Source organism: Podarcis pityusensis (assembly GCF_964106645.2).
Source record: "Podarcis pityusensis genome assembly, chromosome: 5".
Lineage (NCBI taxonomy): Eukaryota > Metazoa > Chordata > Lepidosauria > Squamata > Lacertidae > Podarcis > Podarcis pityusensis.
Genome location: NC_138032.1, coordinates 58,398,406 through 58,421,057, shown reverse-complemented (window position 1 = coordinate 58,421,057; position 22,652 = coordinate 58,398,406). Strand labels below are relative to the sequence as shown.

The 22,652-nt window shown below is 40.4% G+C and overlaps 1 protein-coding gene and 1 long non-coding RNA gene across 4 annotated transcripts in view; one reads left to right on the top strand and one right to left on the bottom strand.

Annotated features, from left to right (window-relative positions):
• Nucleotides 1-22,652, top strand: part of LOC308477988 (uncharacterized protein) — a 256,849-nt gene that overhangs the window by 189,259 nt on the left and 44,938 nt on the right. The window contains exons 4-5 of one of the 3 annotated variants that reach the window (XM_081007230.1): nucleotides 14,832-14,912; nucleotides 21,966-22,460. The exons of 1 other annotated variant lie outside the window; for it this stretch is intronic. In XM_081007230.1, coding sequence (XP_080863356.1) covers nucleotides 14,832-14,912; nucleotides 21,966-21,993 — 109 coding nt within the window. In that variant the 3' untranslated portion in view covers nucleotides 21,994-22,460. Of the gene's footprint in view, nucleotides 1-14,831; nucleotides 14,913-21,965; nucleotides 22,461-22,652 lie in introns of those variants that run through there. One more of the 3 variants, XR_013986777.1, reaches the window with a different exon arrangement.
• On the bottom strand, nucleotides 1,772-19,415 carry LOC308478000. The gene is made up of 3 exons (XR_013986800.1): nucleotides 19,293-19,415; nucleotides 7,044-7,335; nucleotides 1,772-3,391 (listed from the first exon to the last, which is right to left on the bottom strand). It is a non-coding gene; the product is annotated as an uncharacterized lncRNA (long non-coding RNA).

Sequence of the window (22,652 nt, the reverse complement as noted above, 5' to 3'; positions counted from 1 at the left end):
GTTAAACATTAATCTCTGTTTCTTGAGCATTTCCCCTCCAGGGGTTTGAAGCAATTTACTAATTTACACTTCAGAACATTTTCCTACACACCTGATAAAGAGGTATGTAATTCATAATTTGCAAAATGAGGTAAATTAAGGTATTTCACTCAGTGCATATATCCCAGAACAACTTGGGAAAATCAGAATGCCATTTTCCCCATTAGGAATAGACCTTGAACTCTGAAATATGAAGATAAACCTTACCATTTCATGTACCAAATTGTTAGGGCATGGCTCAAGAATTGAACAACTGTAAAATTTCTGCAGGAAAATTGGTGCTACCATTCCAGTGTCTTCTTTGAGCTCTTCAAGCATCTTGAATCATCTTCACACAACAAAAAGAATCACACAACATCTTTCCTCCTGAAGTTGAGCTAAGAGCCAGATTTTGACAGAAATTTGCAGAAATTTCTGGCTCAGGATGCTGGTCCCATCACTGGAAGCCCCTATTTGAGGTGAAGATGCAAGTGGGCTTGCCATGATATTTTTCATAACCTTATTGGGTATTTCATGCCCATCCTCCTTCCGCTCTGAACATAGCCCTATAAATAGGGTTATTTTGAGATTGCGACTTACCCCAGAGCCATCCAGCAAGGAAGTTTTATAGCTGAGTGTGGATTTGGGCATTATTATCACATCAGAAGCAGAGGGTGTATGAGTTCAGTTTTTGTGCTCCCAGTTGAACTTTCTAAGAGGGACAGTGCACACTTCTCCTGCATAAAGATGTTGGAATTCCCTGTGCATCTAAGGTCCACATGTCTCCTTTCACAGGGGAAAATACCCACTTCCTATATAATAAAAGCAGATGTGCAAGTTACTCGAGTATCTGCCATTGCCACTTGATTGTAATGTTCAAGGCGACCCTGAGGAGCAACTGGAAGTTCACTCTCCAGCACTGCATTCAGCGCATGACGGCTCTCAATAGCTCATTTATGTTTGCTTGCACACTATCACAGTAGGAGCCACTTGCCTGTTCAATATAAATCAAATGCACCTATTTTCATCCGTAAAATTCTGGAAGGTACATGAAAGGACAAATTACCTTACGGTTTCCAACCCTGCTTGCTAACTAGTAATATAGCGGTATTTTTATGCCTTTTTCATGCCCTTTATCATTTGTGTACCAAAGTCAATTATGCTGGCCTAATGGCTGCTATCACACAGTTTAGAAATTGTTGTTTCATAGAGATCGAGATCTCTCTCTCTCTCTCTCTCTCTCTCTTTTAAAGATGGTATTATTTTTTCTTCTGGCACAGGAGGTTCTAGAAACTGGTGAACTTGCTCACTGAAGTAGCTATCTGACAATTTGCATTCTGTTCCAGAATTGAGCTCTCTATAATTTGTAGGTAATTGTATACATTATCATATTGTTTGGAAATATTCCTCAGATCCATGGCATGAAAGTGCTATACAAGTGTAGAATGACTGATTGATTAAAAGCTGATCTATGCAAGAAAACTTCAGAAATCAGAACATAAAGGAGCACAAACGAAAATACTGATTAGACTTTGGAGGGATAATTTCCAAGCATTACAATAACGACCTTGAAGACTGCCCAGCAGCATCGGTGTGTATGAGTTTCTTCAAAGGGGGAAATATAGGTTGACATTCCCCTGGTGATTTTCTGATATCAAATGAAAGACATAGACAATAGAGACAAGTGAGGGAATGAACATGCCATACAAGACCAGATTTTAATTTAGTGTCAAATAAGACCCAGAAAGCTTAAGAAGATTTATCCAGAGTATTACTATACATGAGTAAAAAACACAGCTTTATTGGATTTAATACAAGTATTTTATAGATATATTCTAGTGTCAGCACTGTAGAAAGGGGGCTTCTTATGGTGCTGGATGAAAAGGAAATAGCATGAAATCAGAACAGAGAGAGATGGTATCCAGTAATCAAGATATTGGTAGCTACCCCATCATCTATCCTTCCCTATATATTATACAAACATAGCTATAGAGAAGGTGAGCATAAGCAAAAGTGAAGTGTCTGGGGTTTTATTGAAAACCAGTCACTGTACTCAAACAAAGGATATATAGATATATGGACAAGTGGATGAATGCAGCCTCCAATATGTCTTCTTTTTTTTAGGGGGGGAACAGTCAGCAGCATATTAAATTGCTATCAAAAGGATAGTGAAAATAATTCAGCTAGGATTCGCTCTGGGATTCAAAGATAAAGCACCATCTTAAATCTTAAACCGAGATCAAAACATTTTAACATTCATTAAGGTACCTAAACAGAAGTGACTTGATTTTCTGAGGATCTCTGACTTACTCAATTAAATACTATTTCATGTGCTAGGCTTACATATGCAATCTGTGCTACATGTTTTCCTCTTTCCCACACAGGGCAGGTAGTTTGTGATTGGTTGTGGACTCTGCCACCCTAAACCTATCCTGTTAAATAAAATAGAAATAGAAATATAAGTGGTCAGCTCCCTTTTCTTCATTTAGGTAGCCCTTTGCAATGGGATATACAGTCATACCTCGGCTACTGAATGCCTTGGGAGTCGAACATTCTGGCTCCCAAACAATCGAAAACCAGAAGTGAGTGTTCCAGTTTCCGAACGTTCTTTTGGAAGCCGAACATCCGACGGGGCTTCCATGGCTTCCGATTGGTTACAGGAGCTTCTGAGTTACGACTGTACCACTAACACACACACACACACACACACACACAAGCTGTAGTGCAAGCTTTCAACTGTAGTTTGAAAACGCAGAAGCTGAAATCAACTTCTTCCACTGTCCGAATATTTGAAGGAAATATGTCCTGGCATAGATTTCACACACCGTTCCCAGCAGTTAGAAAAATATTTTCCAATACCATGGCTATTAAGTGAATGTGAGGTTCTGGATGTCTGTGATATTTTCCGGTGTATCTGGGAACTCTGACCTTTTATAACAGGAATTGTGTCAGAGCCTGGGAAGTGCTTTAACTTGGCATCTGAGCAAGATGAAGCAAGAAGTCTGATTAGTCTATAGCTACAATGTGACCTTAGATATGTCTTAGACATGGACAGATCTGAAAAGCCAGGAGATTAGCCCAATCCATTATGATGCGATTCTCAAGGATCAAAATGTTTCTTACACAGCTCCTCTCTGGACACCTGTCAATAACTTAGAGAATCATTCCCACATTACTCCGTTCACTTAAAAGATATCAATACCATCCGCAGGAGAAAATTCTGTAAAATTCAGCACAGTTAAATGCTGACTTTGTTGTTCTGTCTGCAGATGAATCTGTGTTGAATTTTCCATGAGGTCTCCCAAACTGGAGAACACAGAGGTAAGCAACAGATGGCTCTTGGATGGGCCTCCAAACACTTCAGGATATTAGCCTGCAAGAAAGAAAACTTAATTGTGTATGTGTATATCCAGAAGAGGGAGAAAAAACCCCCAGCAGCATTTAGCAAACTGAAGAAAGGAGTAAGCTTACACCATTGGCGTAGAAGTAATTTCTGTAGCTCTCTCTCCAATGAGGAGAAATAACACTCTCTTCACAAAATGGGTATTATAAACAACTGCCATTTGTTCCTTTCCTTCCTTTGCTCTTGCCTTTCTCTCTCCCATGCCATATAATAGAGTTAGATTTTTTTTGTCTCAGAGCCTCAGTTTTTATTCAGAAGCCTCTTATGAGGGCTGCAGGAAGTGTAACAGCAGAGATCATTCCATGTGTGACTTAAGAGTGAATTTTGCAATTAGTAACTCAGCTAACCAAGAAGAGGGTGTGCTGCTTAACAACCAAGCAGAGTGGCGTCAACTTCACTGAGGTAGCATGTGCTTTCATTGGCCAGGTAGTTCTGAGGGGAGACAAAACCTCTCTGTAACTTAACCTCCAACTTACACAGGGTGTTATGTACTGAGTTGAATAGGATCCAAAATGCAGCAGTCCGATTGGTCCTAGAACAATAGGATCCAGAATGCAGCAGTCTGATTGGTCTTCTCGACTCTGAGTATATTTCACAGGCTTTTGTTAATTTGCCTCCGTAAAGTGGTATCTCTCTTTTTGCTCTGGACTCTGCATTATTTAAGTGACTTTTCTAACAAGGGTTTGTGTAGGAGCAAGTTGAGTAGGGAAGAGCTACCATGCTAGATTCCTCTCACCAGTAGATCATCACTGTCAGGGAGTGTTTTGGTGGAGCCCAGCTGCCACATGTTCTTTGGGCTTTTCTCTTATCACCTGAGGCAGCAGTGTCCCTAGAAACCTCTGCCCACCTTAGTTCAAAGTGGTCAGACACACCCTTGCCTTGCTCTTGCGCAAAATTCTCACCCTTTCCCACTCACTTGGCAGAACCTCTGTAGGAAAGCAAGCACCCATAAAAAATGAGGGGGGAAATGAGGAAGGAGAGAAGAGTCCCTCACTTCCCCCAATCTGCAACTATATGTGTTGTGTTGCCACAAGGACACCCATCTGGAACTTAACTGAGGGGAATAACAGAAGGAATGCAGAGACTCCCCTGCTCACACTTTTCCTTGAGGGCACACTAGGAACTGACACCATCGTGCTGAAGTTAGTTTTGCACTATGTTCTCTGTTACCACCACCCCTGTCCAACAATTCTCATATATGCTCACAAGACTGACAGCTCCACTTCCTGAACATATTGGGAAGCTGAGCTTTGAGGGCCAAACTAAAGAGACTCTCAAATGACAAGCTTCTAAACACCCACTAAGGGAACACACTGCAGCTTTTAGGATTCTGGAATGTTATTTTCTTAAGGGAACCAGTGGCCAACGCTTCTTAAGACTGTTTTATATGTGAATTTTAAAAAGTCAAAAATCTTTCCACTGCAGGGGGAGAAATAGCAAGAATCTGAAGGAGAAAGGAGGGAAAATAGCAGTCAAATCCTTCAGGTTTAACAGTCTTCTCTCTAGCTGTTTGAGACTCACGAAATTCCTAAGACCTGAGATCCAAGTGAAGATTTCACTGAGTGGAATCGTCACCGAGACTGACTCAACTAAGATTATATATCCTCCTGATACATGAACATGTGTTTTTTCACTTGGTCAGCAGAGAGTTTAAATTTCTTGTGGAGACCACCAGCATAGCTGACTCTAGAGCAGTTCTGAGAGAAATAAATGTATTTTAACTCGTTCATGCCGCTGCAGGTGATTTATATGAACCAAGAAAATAGTGCATGCTACTGTACAACAGAAAATGAACCTACATTGCAAGATGTTGCACTGGTTGAACAAAGTACTGTGGGAACCTGTGGAGGTCCCATTCACACATTCTTTTCCTAACACAAGATGTTCACACATGCATGTACATCACTTGTTTGTTTTATCCTCAACTCTTGAGCCCTGTTTAGGAAACAAATCTGTGTGTACAATCAATGCACAGAGCGGGAGTGGGAGTGTGTCTGCTAGCCAAGATACAACCACAGCATGTTGAGTAGATTGTTACAGCAGAAGCTATACTGATAGCAGAGGTTTATACATAGGCCCTATCCAAAAAGTCTGCATCATTCTTTTCAGGGTACAGATAATATTGTGCATAAATAGCAAAAAGTAGCTCATTGATGTAGAAGGAGAAGCAGCTTCCTGGAAGACAAACTCAAGTCTGGTGCTGAAGGAAGAACTGAGTTGGTCTAAGAGCCAAAGAACTCTTAACTGTGAAATAATTTTTTTGCTTACTGAAATTTTAGCAAGAAGGAGACAGTTTAGTGGCTTGTGTTAATCCTGTTTTATTTTCACTACTCACAAGCAAAGAAGTACCATAGAAAGCTCCCAATGAGCAATTTGCTCCAAACAAGGCTGGAGGTGAACTAGGAATGGGAAACAGGCAGTGGAAGAATGTCTATGGGGAGTGATGGGTGTCAGGGACTGGGCAGAGGAGGAATGGTGGAGACCATCTCCCCATCCTGACCCTTCCAGGGAGGAGGAAGAGGAAGATAATATAGATTTACAACAGGGGTTTGAGGGAGGTCGCAGCTCAGAGGCAGCATGAGGGGGAAAGTTGGGAAATCATGGAAGAGCCAGAACAACACCCGGCTGACACATTGTCATTAGAAAGCATTCCAGACCCACCGTTTCCCAGAACCTGGCAACCTTAAAAGTAGGAGAGCAAAGAGCTCAAAGACAAAGGGCACATAGCAGCACCCGTAGAAGTGACAAATGAGGAAGTGGGAGAGACGGGGAGTGGAGAGTCACTTGGGACAACGCCATTATCCAAGGGGCTGGGTTCTATAGCCTCTCTCTGTAAAGAATGAAATAAAAAAGGACTGTAAGAAACTTTTTAGACTTTCCTGGGCAACCAGCCGGGAGCTGCGGACAGCATCATGACAATGGGGTGCTGCCCCGACCTCTGTCTGCCTTCAGCCAGTTCTTGCTTGCCTTCCTTCCTTCTTACAACCATTCTAGGTGTTGGCCCTGCCTATCAACTCCCTCCTTCTTGGTCTCTGCATTGCCCTTGTAGAACTCAGCAGGGAGGAGGATGGGGGACAAAACTAGAACCCCAGAAATGATTTCTTTCAGCTTCTGCCTTCTGGAAGAAGGTACAGGGTTATAAAAACTAGGACTAGCCACCTGAGAAACAGTTTCTACCCAAATGTGATTTTGGTTTTAAATGCATTGTAAGGAGTCTGTATGGGAGTATATTGTATTTAAAAATGGGGTATCAGAGTTTTTAGGGGGCTAACCAGGTTGGGATAGCTAGGATAGCAGGCTTGTTGGGTTTTTAATGTCTTATGTAAATTTTTCAATTTCATTGTTCTGTATGGGACAATGACAATAAAGATTATCGTATTGTATTGTATTGTATTGTATTGTATTGTATTGTATTGTATTGTATCGTAGAATTAGCTGGCTCTGCTTGTCATTCATTCTGGCTCCACCTACCATTGGTTTCTCTGCTTTTTGGCCTACCAGCCCCAATGTACACCAGCCACTAGTGGGAACAGTTTGCCCCTGCCCACTTGAATAGTGTGAATCCTTAAAAGGCCAACACTCTTTTAGGTGAGCACTGCTTCTCCTTTCCACATCTTCTTACCTGATGTGTTCCCTGAACTGTTGGGTAGGCATGGTGGAACAAAGAGTGCTTGATTTTTGAGGCTCGGGGGGAGGCATCTGTGAGGGTCCTGGCTTGGGTTGCAAGGGTCCTGGCCACCAGTTTCAGGTTCGATATATGGAACTGGTCCAGTTCTTTAGCAGGTGATGAAGCAGCACTGGACTGGCCATCCATTGCTGACTCTCATCATGACATCATATGGCTGGAACATGATTTCACCAATCTTTTTGCATCTGAGTCTCAGATTTTAGTGTCATGTTTTCATTGGAAATTTCTGTGGAATTAAGTAAGTTTAAATAGCTGAAACCAATAGTGTGGGGATGATTGATATAAAAAAAAACCTGCTGTCAAGAGTATGGCATTGCGTGGAACAGGTACCAGTTTGAGTTTGGAATTCTGACAGGAAAATCTAAATACAGTGGTGCCCCGCAAGACGAATGCCTCGCAAGACGGAAAACCCGCTAGACGAAAGGGTTTTCCGTTTTGGAAGTGCTTCGCAAAACGAATTTCCTATGTGCTTGCTTCGCAAGACGAAAATGTCTTGCGAGTTCCTGCAGGGTTTTTTCCCTCCCCCCCCCCTTTTTCCCAAGCTGCTAAACCGCTTATCAGCTGATGGCTAAGCCGCTTATCAGCTGATCTTTAAGCCACTTAACAGCTGATGCTAAGCCGCTTATCAACTGATCTTTAAGCCGCTTAACAGCTGATGCTAAGCCGCTTATCAGCTGATCTTTAAGCCGCTTAACAGCTGATGCTAAGCCGCTTATCAGCTGATCTTTAAGCCGCTTAACAGCTGATGCTAAGCCGCTTATCAGCTGATCTTTAAGCCGCTTAACAGCTGATACTAAGCCGCTTATCAGCTAATACTGTAGCGCTAAGCGCTAAACCTCTAATGGGCTTGCTTCGCAAGACGAAAAAGTCCGCAAGACGAAGAGACTCGCGGAACGGATTCTTTTCGTCTTGCGAGGCACCACTGTACAAGATCATTTGTGGCAGCGACTTCTCTAATTTCAAACAGAAAACACTCACTTAAGTGTAAGTCACATGTTATTCATGGCTGCTTCACTGTGATTTACACCATGTACCATTTAAGAAGTTGTGAAGGAATGAAATACGAAAACAGTTAAAAGAGAACATTGCATTCACGGGTTCCGCTTGGTTGATAACACCAAGTGGCAGAATGAGAACACTTTTTAAAGATATGATTAAATATAAATTTTATGAAAGGAAAACATCATAGCTTAAGGCTCTTTAAAATCCATGCATGCTGAAGGATTCCAAAAATAAGACACCAACTTCTTTTTTTAAAAAAAAATCGAAGCTGGCAAAATGATGCTACCATTTAAACAAATCACAGTTTATGGACATTTGCAACAGATCCTCCAAAAACTATACATGAAGTATTTATGCTAATCCCTCTTAACATTGTTCTATGTCATACCCAGCTGCATAGATAGTCTAAGCCAAACTAAACAAAGTGAAAAAGTGACAAAGTGTTTGGTAGTGTTTTGATTGTAGATAGTCTAAGCCATCAGAGCCTCAAACCACAAAAATATCATATCAAGTTATAAAACATGGTCCCCCTTATAGAGGAAGCCAAGCACCTCTCAGGTAGACAGTGCTTTATTGGTTGGAAACAGCACGGGATCAGAATTTCACCAAAAATCTGACGTTATCCAGTTCACTCAAAAATGGTGCCAAAGTGATGCAAATTCTCCCCTGAAAGGTTTGACGGTAGAAACAGAAGGGTTTTTATCATAGGCCAAGAAATTGGTAGCAGGTTAGTGTCCCACTCCAAACTGGTCTATAAGAAGTTCTAAGTAGGTTGGGAATACCAAGTTTCCAAGATAGATCTTTACTGAATATAATACAGTGACAAGCAGATTTAATGTAAAAGTGCAGCTTACGCTTTGGTCACATTGTTTGTGCAATGCATTAATTTGAAGATTGTTTTTTTAAACCTGCTTGCAAATGTTTAGTACTGAGAACAACTTAAAATTGCAGCAGATTACTTTATTTTGCTATCTTTAAATAGGCATTCCAAATGAACAGGTTGTTGCTATTCTTCTGCAAATATCAAATGAAAGAGTGTTGAAGTGATGTGCATTATGAATAGACCTGCATTTCTTTTTAAGTTATCCCCAAACTAGGTTGAATATTAAGATGGGACAGAGCCATTGACATAGCAACTCTAATGATTTCTGCATTTTGCTGCTGGTAAAGAATTGAAAGGTGGCTGATTTGAATATTTCCTTCAATCTTCCATCAATAAACAAGAGACAAGGCAGATTTGAAAGTTCATCTGGGAAGAGTCATGTTTTTATAATTGCATTTAGCCTTCAGGCATGTGAAATCCAGAGGGTTAGGAGTGCTGTTTTAGAGAACTGGATTAGGCCAAGAGGTACACTCAAAACCTGGAGACATAATTTAATTTGCTTGTGGTCCCACACCTTAATCTGAGGAAAGAAAGGGGAAACTCTTTCCCATTTAATAAGTATGTACTTTGGTGAAAGAGAGCTCCATATGAAATATACATTCATCACACCAATACTAGGGTGTTTGTTTCTTATTTGTTCTCATGTGGCAGCAGAACAATTTATGAAACAAATAAGAAACAGAAATTTTGTATTTGGTTAAATCTGACTGTTAGATTTCTGCAGTGTTTTTAAAAGATGCTTATCTTTAATGCAATCACACAGTGTTAAAGAGGAAAAATGTGATTGCTAGCCAATGTGTCTGTAATACAGTCAATGTTCTTCAGGAAACAAAGTGGTATGGAAGTAGATTTGCACTGGAAAACATTCAAATAATGCTGTATTATGAAGATACAAGACAGCAAAGTGTTGTCAAGGGATACATTTTTGAATAACAAAAAAACAAAATTGCACAATGTTCTTTTTCCCCTGTGATGGAAAATACTATAGTCCTAACTATAAAATTAAAATCAGTCTACAGATAAATCTGAAATATCAAGGATATTGTATAATAAAGCTGGCAGGCAGAGGGGTAAAAGCAATGCACAAATATGTTCACAGTTGAATGCAACAGCCAACAGTGTTATTCAGGGGACTGTTTTAGACTCCATACAGCTGTTTTTCAGAAACAGCCTAATATCTAGCAAATCCACTCATTTGACGCACAGAGTGACTAATTGCTGTAAAACAATTAAATGTTCCAATATACTACACATGCATGCAAAGGGCACACTCAGCGTATGAAGCTTATATTTATTAAAACAGAACAGGGAAGAAATTGCACCAATCACAGCTAACAAGTGTAGGCAGGTATAAGCTGCACAGACAGATAGGAAATCTTCTGCCTGCTGCTAAGAACCAAACCACCCCAGATCAACTCCATCATCCAAGCTGGTGTGACAGGAGCCAAATAGCAACTTCCCATCAAGGGAAGCCATAGGTGTGCAGCCTGACAGGTGCCAGACACCCCTACTATTCAGCATTCAATAAGTGGCACATGCCAGGCCCCAAGAGCAGCAAATCAAGCAGTCTCCTAAGCTGGCCAACATTAGAGAGATGATAAGTGAAGTGCCCTCCCTGCATTACGATACTGACCGTGTACCACTCCACTTACCTGCCCACATTAATTGCCAAATAAACCAAACAGCCAAAATAAATTCAAGCCCAGCATAACCAGGCAGCTTCTCCCTCAAGCCTATTGGCTAATAAAGGCAATGTGAAGGAAGTCCCTCACCCCATTCCCCTCGAGGCTTCCTCCTTCATTGGGCTGGAACAAACACACACACAATCTTACTTAAAAACAAATGGTCACCTCTGACTTCCGGGGAGGCATGATAGTGGACTAGTGATCAGCTGCTGACACTCATGTCAGCAGAGATAATTATGCAGTGATTAAAGGCAACCAAGGCATAAGATCTTGGTCACCAAAACTTCATTTTGAGATAAGGGGGTCAGGGATTAACCCCTCAGGCCCAGAAGAAGACATTCATCACACCATGAACAAAAACGTTTTCAGGATTGGAGAAGTGTCTCAGGTGAGGAACATTCATCAAGCCCATGCACTGCATCATAGCTCTTAAATTAGGGCACCAGGTCGATAATACCACCTTCTTTTAACTATTTACAAGACTGGAAGTAAGTACTAATTGGATACGCTATCTGCCAGTTAATTTGCATCCAGAAACTGCTGGAAGATGAAAAAGCATTAACAAGCAAAAAATAGACCAAAAAGCTTACCTTAACTATGGATGACTTTGAAAGTTTATAACTGAAGCAATATGTACCTCTTATACTGTCTAAAATTTACAATTTATACCATCTGTAATTCTCTGTTGTTTGTGTCAGAATGGAATACTGATTTAAAGAAACGGGCACATTTTTCTGGAAGCAGAGACTGCCAAGGGGAGACTAATATAACTCAAGATGGCAAAAACAATGCTTAATGCCTCACTGATTGCTGGTATCATGCAAAAATTACTAGATGAACAGTTGATAGAATTAAGAGCTGAGATGTGTGGAATATTAAAGGAGATCAGATCAGGGGGGCAAAAACAGACTAAAGAATGCACAGGACCTGTGGGAAAGGATGTTGATCCAGAACAGCCTGAACACAAAAAGCTAAAGGCAAATGGACAACAGCAAACATTGGAATGGAGTGGTCATCCACTCAGCTGACTGGAGGACTGGATCAGACAAAGGATGCCATTGTGACGCTGGAAGAGAAACAACTGTAGATGGCAGAACAGAAAAAGGATGCTGTTGTGACTGGGAGACTTCCGGGTTAGCGCCATCGGCAATGGCGGAGTTCCTCTGACCGAGAGGAACCCGCTCCGTGAAAATCGGGTCTTGCCGCCGCGGCGAAGGCGGAGACCCTTTAAAAATCCCAGGCGGAGGAAGCCTGGGAACGTGGGATTCGGCTGACACCAGGAGCGCCTCCCCTACTCGCAGGGAAACCCTTTTTCGGGGATCCGAAGCGACGTGGGGTGAGCGGCGCGGTGTTTTGAATCAACCGCTACTTTTACGGAGTGAAGCCGCACAGCCATTGCCGGAGAGCGCTGACTTTTTCCTGTGGACAATTGGACTCTAAACAAGTACCCGTGAGTAGAACGGAAAATTGGATTAAGAAACATTTTAATTTGGCACTGAAGCGGGAAGGCTCTAAACAGGAAGTATGCCTCCCGTTTTTGTAAATAGATTGAAGCAAAAACTTTGTAAGCTAAAGTCTGGAAAGTCGTATATAAAGGTCTAAATTTCCTTCAGTTATTACCACCAAAACCCCTCTTGGAAGCAGGAGAAAAGGGGGGAATTTTTGACTGTTTAAGCCTGCAGGAGAGAGAGTAAAGAAAGATAAATTTCCACCGTCTCAAACCTGGGAACGGGGTGTCAGAGACAGAAATTTATGGGGAAGTTCATCGACTGTGAATGGAACGTCTTTTGACAGATAGTAAAAAAAGAGAAACAAATTGACTCCAATGTTGCCTCTTGCATTTAAAAGAAACAAAATATTTGAAAAATGAAAGTAATTTTCTTTTGTTGGTCCTGCTTTCAAAAGATGGATACAAATAGAAACTGTCTCCTCTAGAGGGAGCTTGTTAATTTGTTGCTGGAGTCGATCTGGGGATTTCAGAGCTGTAAGATTGGGATCGTGAGACCAGACTCTGACCTTGAATAAAAATGTGTTTAAAAGAAGTTTTGGTGCTTGCTTTTTGCAAGACAAGCGCTTTGCTGGAGCAGATGCATGAGAAGATGGATTTGATGACTGTTGCAGTTAAAAACTTTGGACAAACGGCGAATACTCATATAGAAACCATTCAGGAACCAGCCCAGGAACTTGTTTTGACAGGGCAAGCGCAACTGCAGAAGATAATGGAGGAGGTTGCTGTTGAACCTCAAGTAACACAAATGGAGAGATCCGAGGCCTTGCAGGAGCATAAGCCGCTGTTCTTGAAGTTTGAATCTGGAGTGGACCGGGGGGGGTCTGGAGTTGTGAGGGCCCTTAATTTTGGAAGGACTTTGAAACATGCTTTTAAATACTTCCTGGATTACAGTGTTGACTGTGGGGAATGGGACTGTGGGGAATGGGCTGATTTGCTGAGGGGAGATGGAGATATTTTTGGATTAGAGTCCTCCCGAGACCTGGGAACGTTCTTCCACCTCTGGTGGACTTGCCCTAAAGTGAAGGCGTTCTGGGAAATGATCTATAATGAACTGAAAAAGGTATTTAAATATACCTTCACTAAGAAACCAGAGGCTTTCCTTTTGGGTATTGTCGGCCAAGGGGTGGCAAAGAAGGACCAGACATTCTTTATGTATGCAACAACAGCAGCAAGGATACTTCTCGCAAAACATTGGAAAACCCAAGATCTACCCACACTGGAAGAATGGCAGATACAACTGATAGATTACATGGAACTGGCTGAAATGACCGGCAGAATCCGTGACCTGGGAGAAGAGAGGATTGAGGAGGATTGGAAGAAATTTAAGAACTATTTACAAAAGTATTGTAATTTGAGTGAATGCTAAATAAGATGCTAGACTAAAACAACTGAGCACCACTAAATTTAGAAGCTTTTTTAAGAAAATAAGTAAGACTGTGAAAAATTAGCTCCTTTTGAGAATTATATGATTATGAAATATAGAAGGGATATAAGAATTTAAACAAGATGATAAATTGCTGACAAAATGTTTTAACGATGAAAATGGGAGCGGGAGGTGTGAGGAAGTCCAAAGAAAATGTGAAAATATGTTAAGATCGATGTTACATTGTTTATTATGTCTATTTTTATTGTAAAATTTAATAAATTGCTTTAAAAAAAAAAAAAGAGTCCTCCCGAGACCTACCCCCCAATGAGAAAGGAAAGAAATTAAGAAAAAGATCAACAAAAGACAAAGTAAAGTGCAGGTATAAACAAGAAGAAGATCTGCAGAAGGGACATGGAAAAGACTTAAGAGCCTCGGACATAAGATCAACAGGTTGATGGACTAGATGGAATGGACAAGAAGGACTGACAAAACCCGAGACCAGGAAGAAGAGACGTTGGATGAAGATTGGAAGTTTTTTTTAAAAATTATTTTGAGAATTAGTGTAAAATTAATGAGTATTAGGAAAAATGTTGGAATGAAACTATTTGGCTTTAGTAGAAATGATATAAGGAGTTATGTACAAATAAGTATTAAGTTTTAAGTTTTAAGGTTTTTTTATGGTAAGATAAGGTTAAATAAATTAAGGTAAATTGAATGACAGAATATAGTGAAAGATGGAAAGGATTTGTTGAGTTAATTAAAAGGTTAGATCGTTAAGATAAATTATATAACAAAAATTGAGAAAGATGGAAAGAATTTGCTGAAACAATTAATTAAATTAGAATACAAAAAGGGAGGTGTGAGGAGGTCGATGAAACAAGTAAATGAAAGATAAAGATATGGAACATTGGGTGTGTGTTTTAATGTTATTGTTTTTTGTTGTTTTTTGCTGTATTGTTGTAATGTTTTTTATGCTTTTCCTTTTATGTATTGTAATGTATGTTTTGTCAAATTTTTTGTTGTTTTCTTTTTCTCTTTTTTCTGTAATTCTTAAACTTTTAATAAATATCATTTTTTTAAAAAAGAAATGAATGGAATTATGAATAGAAACATTAAGAAACAAATGGAGATAGCGGAGGCAAAGCTGAGAGATAAAGGCCCTTGTGTACATGCTGAAGTGAATACAAAAGAAAATGCCCCCAAGATTTTGGAGATTAGCTTGGAAAAAGAATGGGGAAAGGGGGGAAATGGACTTTTTCTTTTCTCTTTTATCTAGGATACAGAAATTCATCATAATGGATACAGAATCAAGACCAACGAGAACATACCAGTCCCATTTCCTGTTGTCCATGATACGGTATGATGAATTTCTTTGGACTCTGGTATAAAAACAAAGTGTTAAAACAACAACAACAACAACTTTTAAAGTGTCAGCATAGCACATGGTTCAGGTGTCTTTAAGATCACACACAATATTACATTGCTTTATATTGCTAAATCTAAACTGAATTATCTTAGCTATATTTAAAATAATGAAACCGTGAATTTGGTGCTCTCTTTATTTGCTTTCGGCCAAAGGAGCACTAAGGATTCACCAGAGAATGTAGTTATATGGGATCATGCAGTACCTAAAAGTAATTTTGATAAGTGAAGAACTGAAATTACCATATGCTCACATGACTCTTGAAGTACCAGTTTCAAATGAATCCACATTCATGATATTAAAAAGCAAAAATGTTGAACTGGTAGCACTCAAAATAACGTATTTGTAAAGCATATTCAATGTAAAGAAAACTGAAATTATTTTCACTTTCCTTTAGAAAACAGTACCCATTCAAAGATGAAACTTCCTAAATGAAATAATTATGTGTGAAAATTCTACTATGCATTGTTGTAGGCACACATTTGACCTATGCTAAAGGCCCCTTGTGCTCAATAAAAATACTGACTTCCTAAGGAAGAAGTTGATGAAAAGTAATAGTAAATCACTGTATGTAAAATTTATATCTGTTTACCCAGTGCATGATGTCACACAGTTCACTGACCTTGCTTGATTGGGGTTGAGATAAGCAGGGCATTTTTATTGGCAGCAACAGGAATAGGTTCAAAATTGGAGAAAACTAAATATAAAAAAAAGACTAAGAGTGAAATCCAGAGAAAATTAGGTGCACTTAAGTGCCACTCAAATCCCTAATCAAAGAGGAGAGACTTTCCTCATCTGTAACTGAAGCCAGTGTCTGTCTTGAAATTAAGCTGAAATCCCACTGATTAGGACTTGGGTACACTTAACTTTCTTTGAATTGTGCCCTACATGCATAACAAAAGTATCGCCCATCTTGGAAAGCCTCGTATAAGACAGCCTTATCTCTTAAACAGAAATATTAAATTAATGAGATTACAGTTGAAACCCCATTATCCAGATGTTACAAGACATATACCATCTGATTCCAGCAGATGGCTATCAGAATATAGAAATATAGTTGTCAGGGGGAATGGGATAGCCTCTTCCATTTCTGTATCTAACCAAGGGCTTCATTTGTTTCCGTAATCATCATGCCTTAAAGACACATATAAGATAAGGGGGGGGGGACCTCTGGGCAGAAATGCCTTTACATCTTTGAACAGACTGATGTGGCTTTTATACTTGGGTATAATTCACAGCCTCCTTGCATGAAATGCAAAAGAGACAGTTTCAGCCCCTCCTTTGTTCCCTAAATTCCTGCAAAAAGTTTGATAGTTTCACAGTTCAGACGAGCTGTACAGTGGTACCTCGGGTTACATACGCTTCAGGTTACATATGCTTCAGGTTACACACTCCGCTAACCTAGAAATAGTGCTTCAGGTTGAGAACTTTGCTTCAGGATAAGAACAGAAATCGGGCTCCGGCGGCGCGGCGGCAGCGGGAGGCCCCATTAGCTAAAGTGGTGCTTCAGGTTAAGAACAGTTTCAGGTTAAGTACGGACTTCCAGAATGAATTAAGTACTTAACCCGAGGTACCACTGTAAAGGCATTGCAAAGTAAGCTTATCAGGCATTATCATGAACCATAGGAGAGAATTCTTTAAGTATGTCTCAATATCATATGATATATTGATTGATTGATATATGGGAGCTCCAGTGCATTGATATAAGAAAGTTGCCAGCATAACAAGGCTTACCCTCTCAGGCTGTGTTCCAAAAATGCTTCCCATGGAATGAATGAAGCCTGATTCCACATCATACACAGAAGGAACCTGCTGCTACTGAGTACATGGTTTGGGATTGCTGCCTTGAAACAAAACAGTGGCCCAACTGCTGTGCATTTTCCCCACAGCCAACTAAAAGCAACATATTTGTACAAAAACAAAAAACAAAAATAAGCCCTCTTTTAGACTACTCTCTTTGCTTTGACAGAAAACTTCAGTTTTAAGCCAAGATTCCAGATTGTTTTTGTGGAAACACTTCCACTTGTCTGAAAGTGTATATATAATGGATATGTGGTAGCGGTAATGTGATGCTGAAGTAATCTCATGAGAAATGGATGACTCTCAGGGGACTCTATACAGTGGTAGGTAGTAGAGACCAGTAAGGGTGAATTGGTATTCTAACAATATGGAGAAAGCCTTCGATTTGTACCATCACAAAAATACCAGATCTCATTTATAATTCAGCAGTAATGTGTGTGTATCCCCCCCCCCCTTTTACAAAGTGTTTTGCTTTTGTAGGAAATGGAAGTGACAGCTTTGAAGGTTCTTTCTGGCTTCATAACTATAGGATCTGAAGTTGCCGTCATAATTTTGAAGTACCCTCATGCCCATAAAATCTGATGGGAACTGTAAGATTCTTTTATCTGATAAATGGACACATGTGGATCATGCCATCCAACTGGGGCTGAATTTGGAGAGGCAGATAATTATGACTGTGCAGTGGTACCTCTGGTTACAAACTTAATTCGTTCCGGAGGTCCGTTCTTAACCTTAGGTACCACTTTAGCTAATGGGGCCTCCTGCTGCCGCCACGCCACTGCCGCACGATTTTTGTTCTCATTCTGGGGCAAAGTTCTTAACCTGAGGGACTACTTCTGGGTTAGTGGAGTCTGTAACCCAAAGTGTTTGTAACCGAAGTACCACTGTAGTTTGAACAACAGCGGAGAAAGTAAGCTTAGAATAACAAGGCAGACATGGTATGCATGGGAAAACACAGGAGCCCATTCACAGGGTTGGTATTCAGGGATACTGAACATGCCATGGGAGAACAGGATCACCCCCACTGTCCCTTCTCCTGGTTTCATATCCTAGTTTTAAGTGAGATCTTTCAAGGTTTTTGGTTCACTGAAGCTGGGTGGCACAAGGGGAGAATAGAAAGGGAGTGGTGAGGAAGGAGTATGCAGACCTAGTGCTTTTCTTGGGGTGGTAAAACACCATTTATCAGACAATTGTGTACCTGTTGTTGTTGTTTTTCCATCCTTGCAGCTACATGGAAGAATGGTCATTGAGTTGCACATCCAAAGGAAAAAATACTCTTTTTAATGAAAATTATATACCAATTAATCAAAAGATAAAGTGGTGAAAAACATTCTCATTCTCATAAAAAACATGAAACAAATATAAAAGTGTTTAACTATGATGTAACTGTTTCAGTCCTGTGCAACAGTGCTTGTCCAAAATATTAAACTGAGGTTTTTCATTGGTTCAGGAGGTAAGGCGGGGATAAAATGGCACATAAAGATTTGAATAGTTATCAAGAACTTGGCAATTCTTAAATTCCATCAGTGGGGTGGGATTGTCTACTCTTCTTGACCAGGCTGCTAAGTTTCCTTATTTTCCCATAAAAGAGATTCAAAAGAGCTTCACACAACCGCACAACAGCCTGGCAGTGTTCCTTCTCAATTCTGATCAGAATGTCTCAGTGTGAGCAACACAACATCATGACACAAAGTTTTTATGGTGGAGAAAGAAAGAAGCCATGCTCAAAATGTATTTGAATACACTTACACTAAGGAACTCATAAAAGTAGCTGAATTCCCACCCCCATTTTGTGGGGGGTGAATGGCTCCATCAGCCTGAGGGGGTTGGTAATCTTTGGTCCTATAGTAGTTTAGAAGTTCCATTCTACAGCCAAACAAAAAACAAAGGAAATGTTAACTTTCAGCTATGGAAGCAATGAGAATTTAGGTGTTTCCTAAACCTGAACAAAAGATCAGTTTTAGAATTTCTCTATAACTGGGGAAGGGTTGGCAAGGGAGGGAGGACTAACTGTATGAAATCCTTTCCTTTAAAAAAAGATGCACATTTTTAATTTATATTCATCCAAGGTTGGGATGTGATAAATGCAGGGCCTTTCACAAAGTGAATATTATAATGAGGCCGTAACATTTTACTAACATGAATTCATAAGGTGACCCTGGAGATTAACAATAAAACACAACTCTGAAACAGATAGAAAAGACCGCATTTCTGTGTTTTCTCCCCAAATAAGGCTCAGCTTGTCCAATCCTTATAGGGGAGGATTTGCCTGTAATGTCTCCATTGCACCTATTAAAAATAAAATACAATTACAATTCAGCTTTGAGCACCAGTAATTCTTGCATGCTCACTGGCCTCTTTGAGGCGAATCAGAGTTTGTATACATTCCCTTCCAGCCAGAATCTCCCCTTCTCTCCCCACTCCCTATCTATAAAAAGGTGAGCAGATTAAACAAATTATGAACTGTGCAGGGCTTGAATACTTTATAAAATGGTAGAACCAGCTTTTAGAAACCTTTTAATGTTCCATTTCCCAGCGGTGAAATGCCAGGCTCCATTCTCCTCTCTTTCAGTTGCCCTTGCCACTTCAAAATGTGTCTGGAAACAGCTCTGCAGATGGCCTCGTATGTTTTACAGGAAATATTACTTAAACATTGGAAAGGATCAAATTTCTCCTTTTAGGAATTACAAATCTGGATTTCATTTTCTCCTCCAAACCATGGGAAAAATGTTACTGTTTCATATGTCACAAAGGAAGTATTTTTAAAAAGAAGGGGGAAAATGAACACTTGTGTTACAAAATACACCAGAGGACTTTGGAAATGTTCCTCTGTTTTAATATAAAATAATAGCAAATCAAAATAATCTTCTGAAACCAATTCCCCTGTCCCCCCCCCCTTCTTTAATGTTAGGAGCTAGAAAAAATATTGTACAGGATCTTAATATTTTGATTGTTATGTCTGCAAGTAGAAAACAGTAATAAAGTTCTATTTCAACTTGATAGCCCATTACTTAACATTTCAAGCATTTCCTCCATTTGGATCTTGATTTTGGTGGGGGCGGGTTTACAAGACTTGTTTAGGCTGCAGGTGGGGATGGAGGAGCTCCATTATCAGAGGGGAGGGGTCTGGTGTTAGTAAAACACACAATTAAAATAGTAGCAAGTGGTGTCAGGGTTTACTGGTAATGACATTAATTGCCAGTTCATAAGCCACAATTTCCTCACTGCAAAGTTCCTGAAATCAAAATAGCCAAGTATACATATTTCCAATTTGAAACCACATTTTTGTGTGGTTTCCCCCCCTCTGCCTCTGACTAGACACCTCACTAAGAAGGAGTGAAATTACAAACAGCACCTTTTAGGAAATTAAAAAGGGCCATTTTCTCTAATATTTCACTTCAGAATATGACTGTTTTAAACCAATGGAAGCAATGGTTTCCAATGATTTTGAACTTTGTCCTTTGCTCCAGACATCTTAGGTACCAGTGAGTGTTCACTGCTCAAATCCAGTGCTCACTGCTAGAAACCCCCCACCCCAAGTCATTACACTTTAGCTTATATAGATTAATTGCTCTGTTGTGTAAGACAACCATGATGAAAGTGACCATGCACAACAGAGCTTCCTCCTCTCACCTGAAGCCTCTCACACATCTTCAAAAGCTGCTCCAAAGTGTTTGGGGGGCCCTCTGTAGCAGATTTAGGGGGCAGGTGGGGAAAGGGCGGGCAGATCCAAAAAAGCTCAAGAACTTTGGCTGCTCACCCCCCTGACAAAAATCCTGGCTATGCCCATACTGCTGGGTGAGCAAAATTCCACTCACACAGTGTCTGATACAACTCATGGACTCACAATATGATAAATAGGAAGCAAATCAAAGGTAAGGAAGCCAAGGAAAAGTCATAAGATGGTCACTTCTTGGGCAAAAGTTTCTTCGTGCCTCAGTTTTCCAAGAGCTGGGAATCAAATTATATCTAGTGTGATATAAGAACTCCATCCTAATTCCTAGAATCACTATATTATTATTTTAAACCAATCGTGAATGTATGTGCTTGCCTTCAATTCAATGTCCCAGTACCATCCACATACAATCCCCTCCCTTAATAGACTCAGATTTGTTCTAGAGTTCCCACTGAATTTCCCCTGTGGCAAAATTCAAGGCATACTTGGAATGCTTGGAGGATCCTATTCAAGCATAATAATTTCAATAGGATTAGGAATATATCTCAAGGGAAGTGGCTCACGCATTTTTAGTTGCCCCCAAATTTACTTTATGTTTCCTAACTGTACCTGTTTGCCAAGATTCACAGGCATAGATGGTCTGGGCCTGGCAATCTAAAGGACTTTAGGAAGGGATTCTGATGAAACTTGACCTTGCTTTAAGGGCATCCTGGTAGTATTGAATCCTCCTAAAATGAAGACAAGGGATGCGGGTGGCACTGTGGTCTAAACCACAGAGCCTAGGGCTTGCTGATCAGAAGGCTGGCAGTTCGAATCCCCACAACGAGTGAGCTCCCGTTGCTCGGTCCCTGTTCCTGCCAACCTAGCAGTTCAAAAGCATGTCAAAAGCTGTACGCTGGCTCCCTCGGCCAGTAAAGTGAAATGAGCGCTGCGATCCCAGAGTCGTCCGCGACTGGACCTAACAGTCAGGAGTCCCTTTACCTTTAAAATGAAGACTATCCTTCATAATCTCTCAGAATTCTGAACACTGAGGAAAGGCCATGTCTTGCACTCACTGGGAAGGGGTAATGACAAAATTACAAGTCACTGGAGATGACTGTTTGGCCGTTCACTTCATGAGCCTTAAGCCCCCCTGCATTTCATTTTGCACCTGGTACCATGGAAGCAGGTTAGTGCACCAGAAAGGTAATGAGGTGCAAAGTTGTGGCTACAGTTAAAATCTGTATCTGATAACATGCAGCAAGAGAACAAAGTCCTATCTTTCCATTTCCCACTAAACTAGATCAATTGCCTCAGACTATGGACCTCTGGAAAGGTGCCCACAACAATTTAGCAATCTCCCCCTCCCTCCCAACCTATTGCTTTGCAGTAAGGTGGTATGTTTCTCTCTCTCTTCCTCCCCGCTCCCCCAAGAAAGTATTATTAAGGTTGCCAATAAAATTCGGGAACTGGTTATTTGTGCGAAACACAAATCTGCCAAATAATTTGGCACTACTTTCTTTCCTTGGCAGCCTCCCCCGAAGAGACACCCATCCTTGAAAATGGGGTTGTTGAGGGCAGCGTCTGAGTACACTGGAATTTGGCAGACTGGTCAGAACCTGAAGCTTTTACAGTGGCGACACGGACTATATCTGGTGCCATGCAGTATATCTGGCTGATTCTTGGACACATCAGATTGCCGTTTTTCTTTCCCATACGAAGGAATAAAGGATTCAATGTCAGTGAAACAAGGATGGTCTTTCACCTTTAACTTTGAATTTTCTTGCCTTTGTACCTGTCATAACCTTAACATAGGGGGTTTTTTGTACTTAGTTGTAAATCTAATGACTGCTGATGAAGCAAGAATAAAAATTATAGTGCAATCAAGAGGTATGTGAAAGAAAATGGATTTTACAAGTGCATACTTTTAAGCAAAGGAGCCAGTCTGAAACATAAATAAAAGGAGCCCAGGGGACTACACCTCTGACATTAAACAATCTTGTCATGAGGACCCATTACAGCAGAAATTTAGGAGCAGTTAAAAGAGAATTTGTATAGCATGGTAGTGCTCTTTGAACATCTCCCCATTCATTTCAATGGAACTCACAAGGGGAAATGTCCTCCAGAACAGTGGCAATTAGCTGCAAAGGAGCTAATTCTTGAAGGAGTCTTGCAACAGTTTAAACTGAAGGTGGAAAGGGGTGACTTGGGGCAGCAAT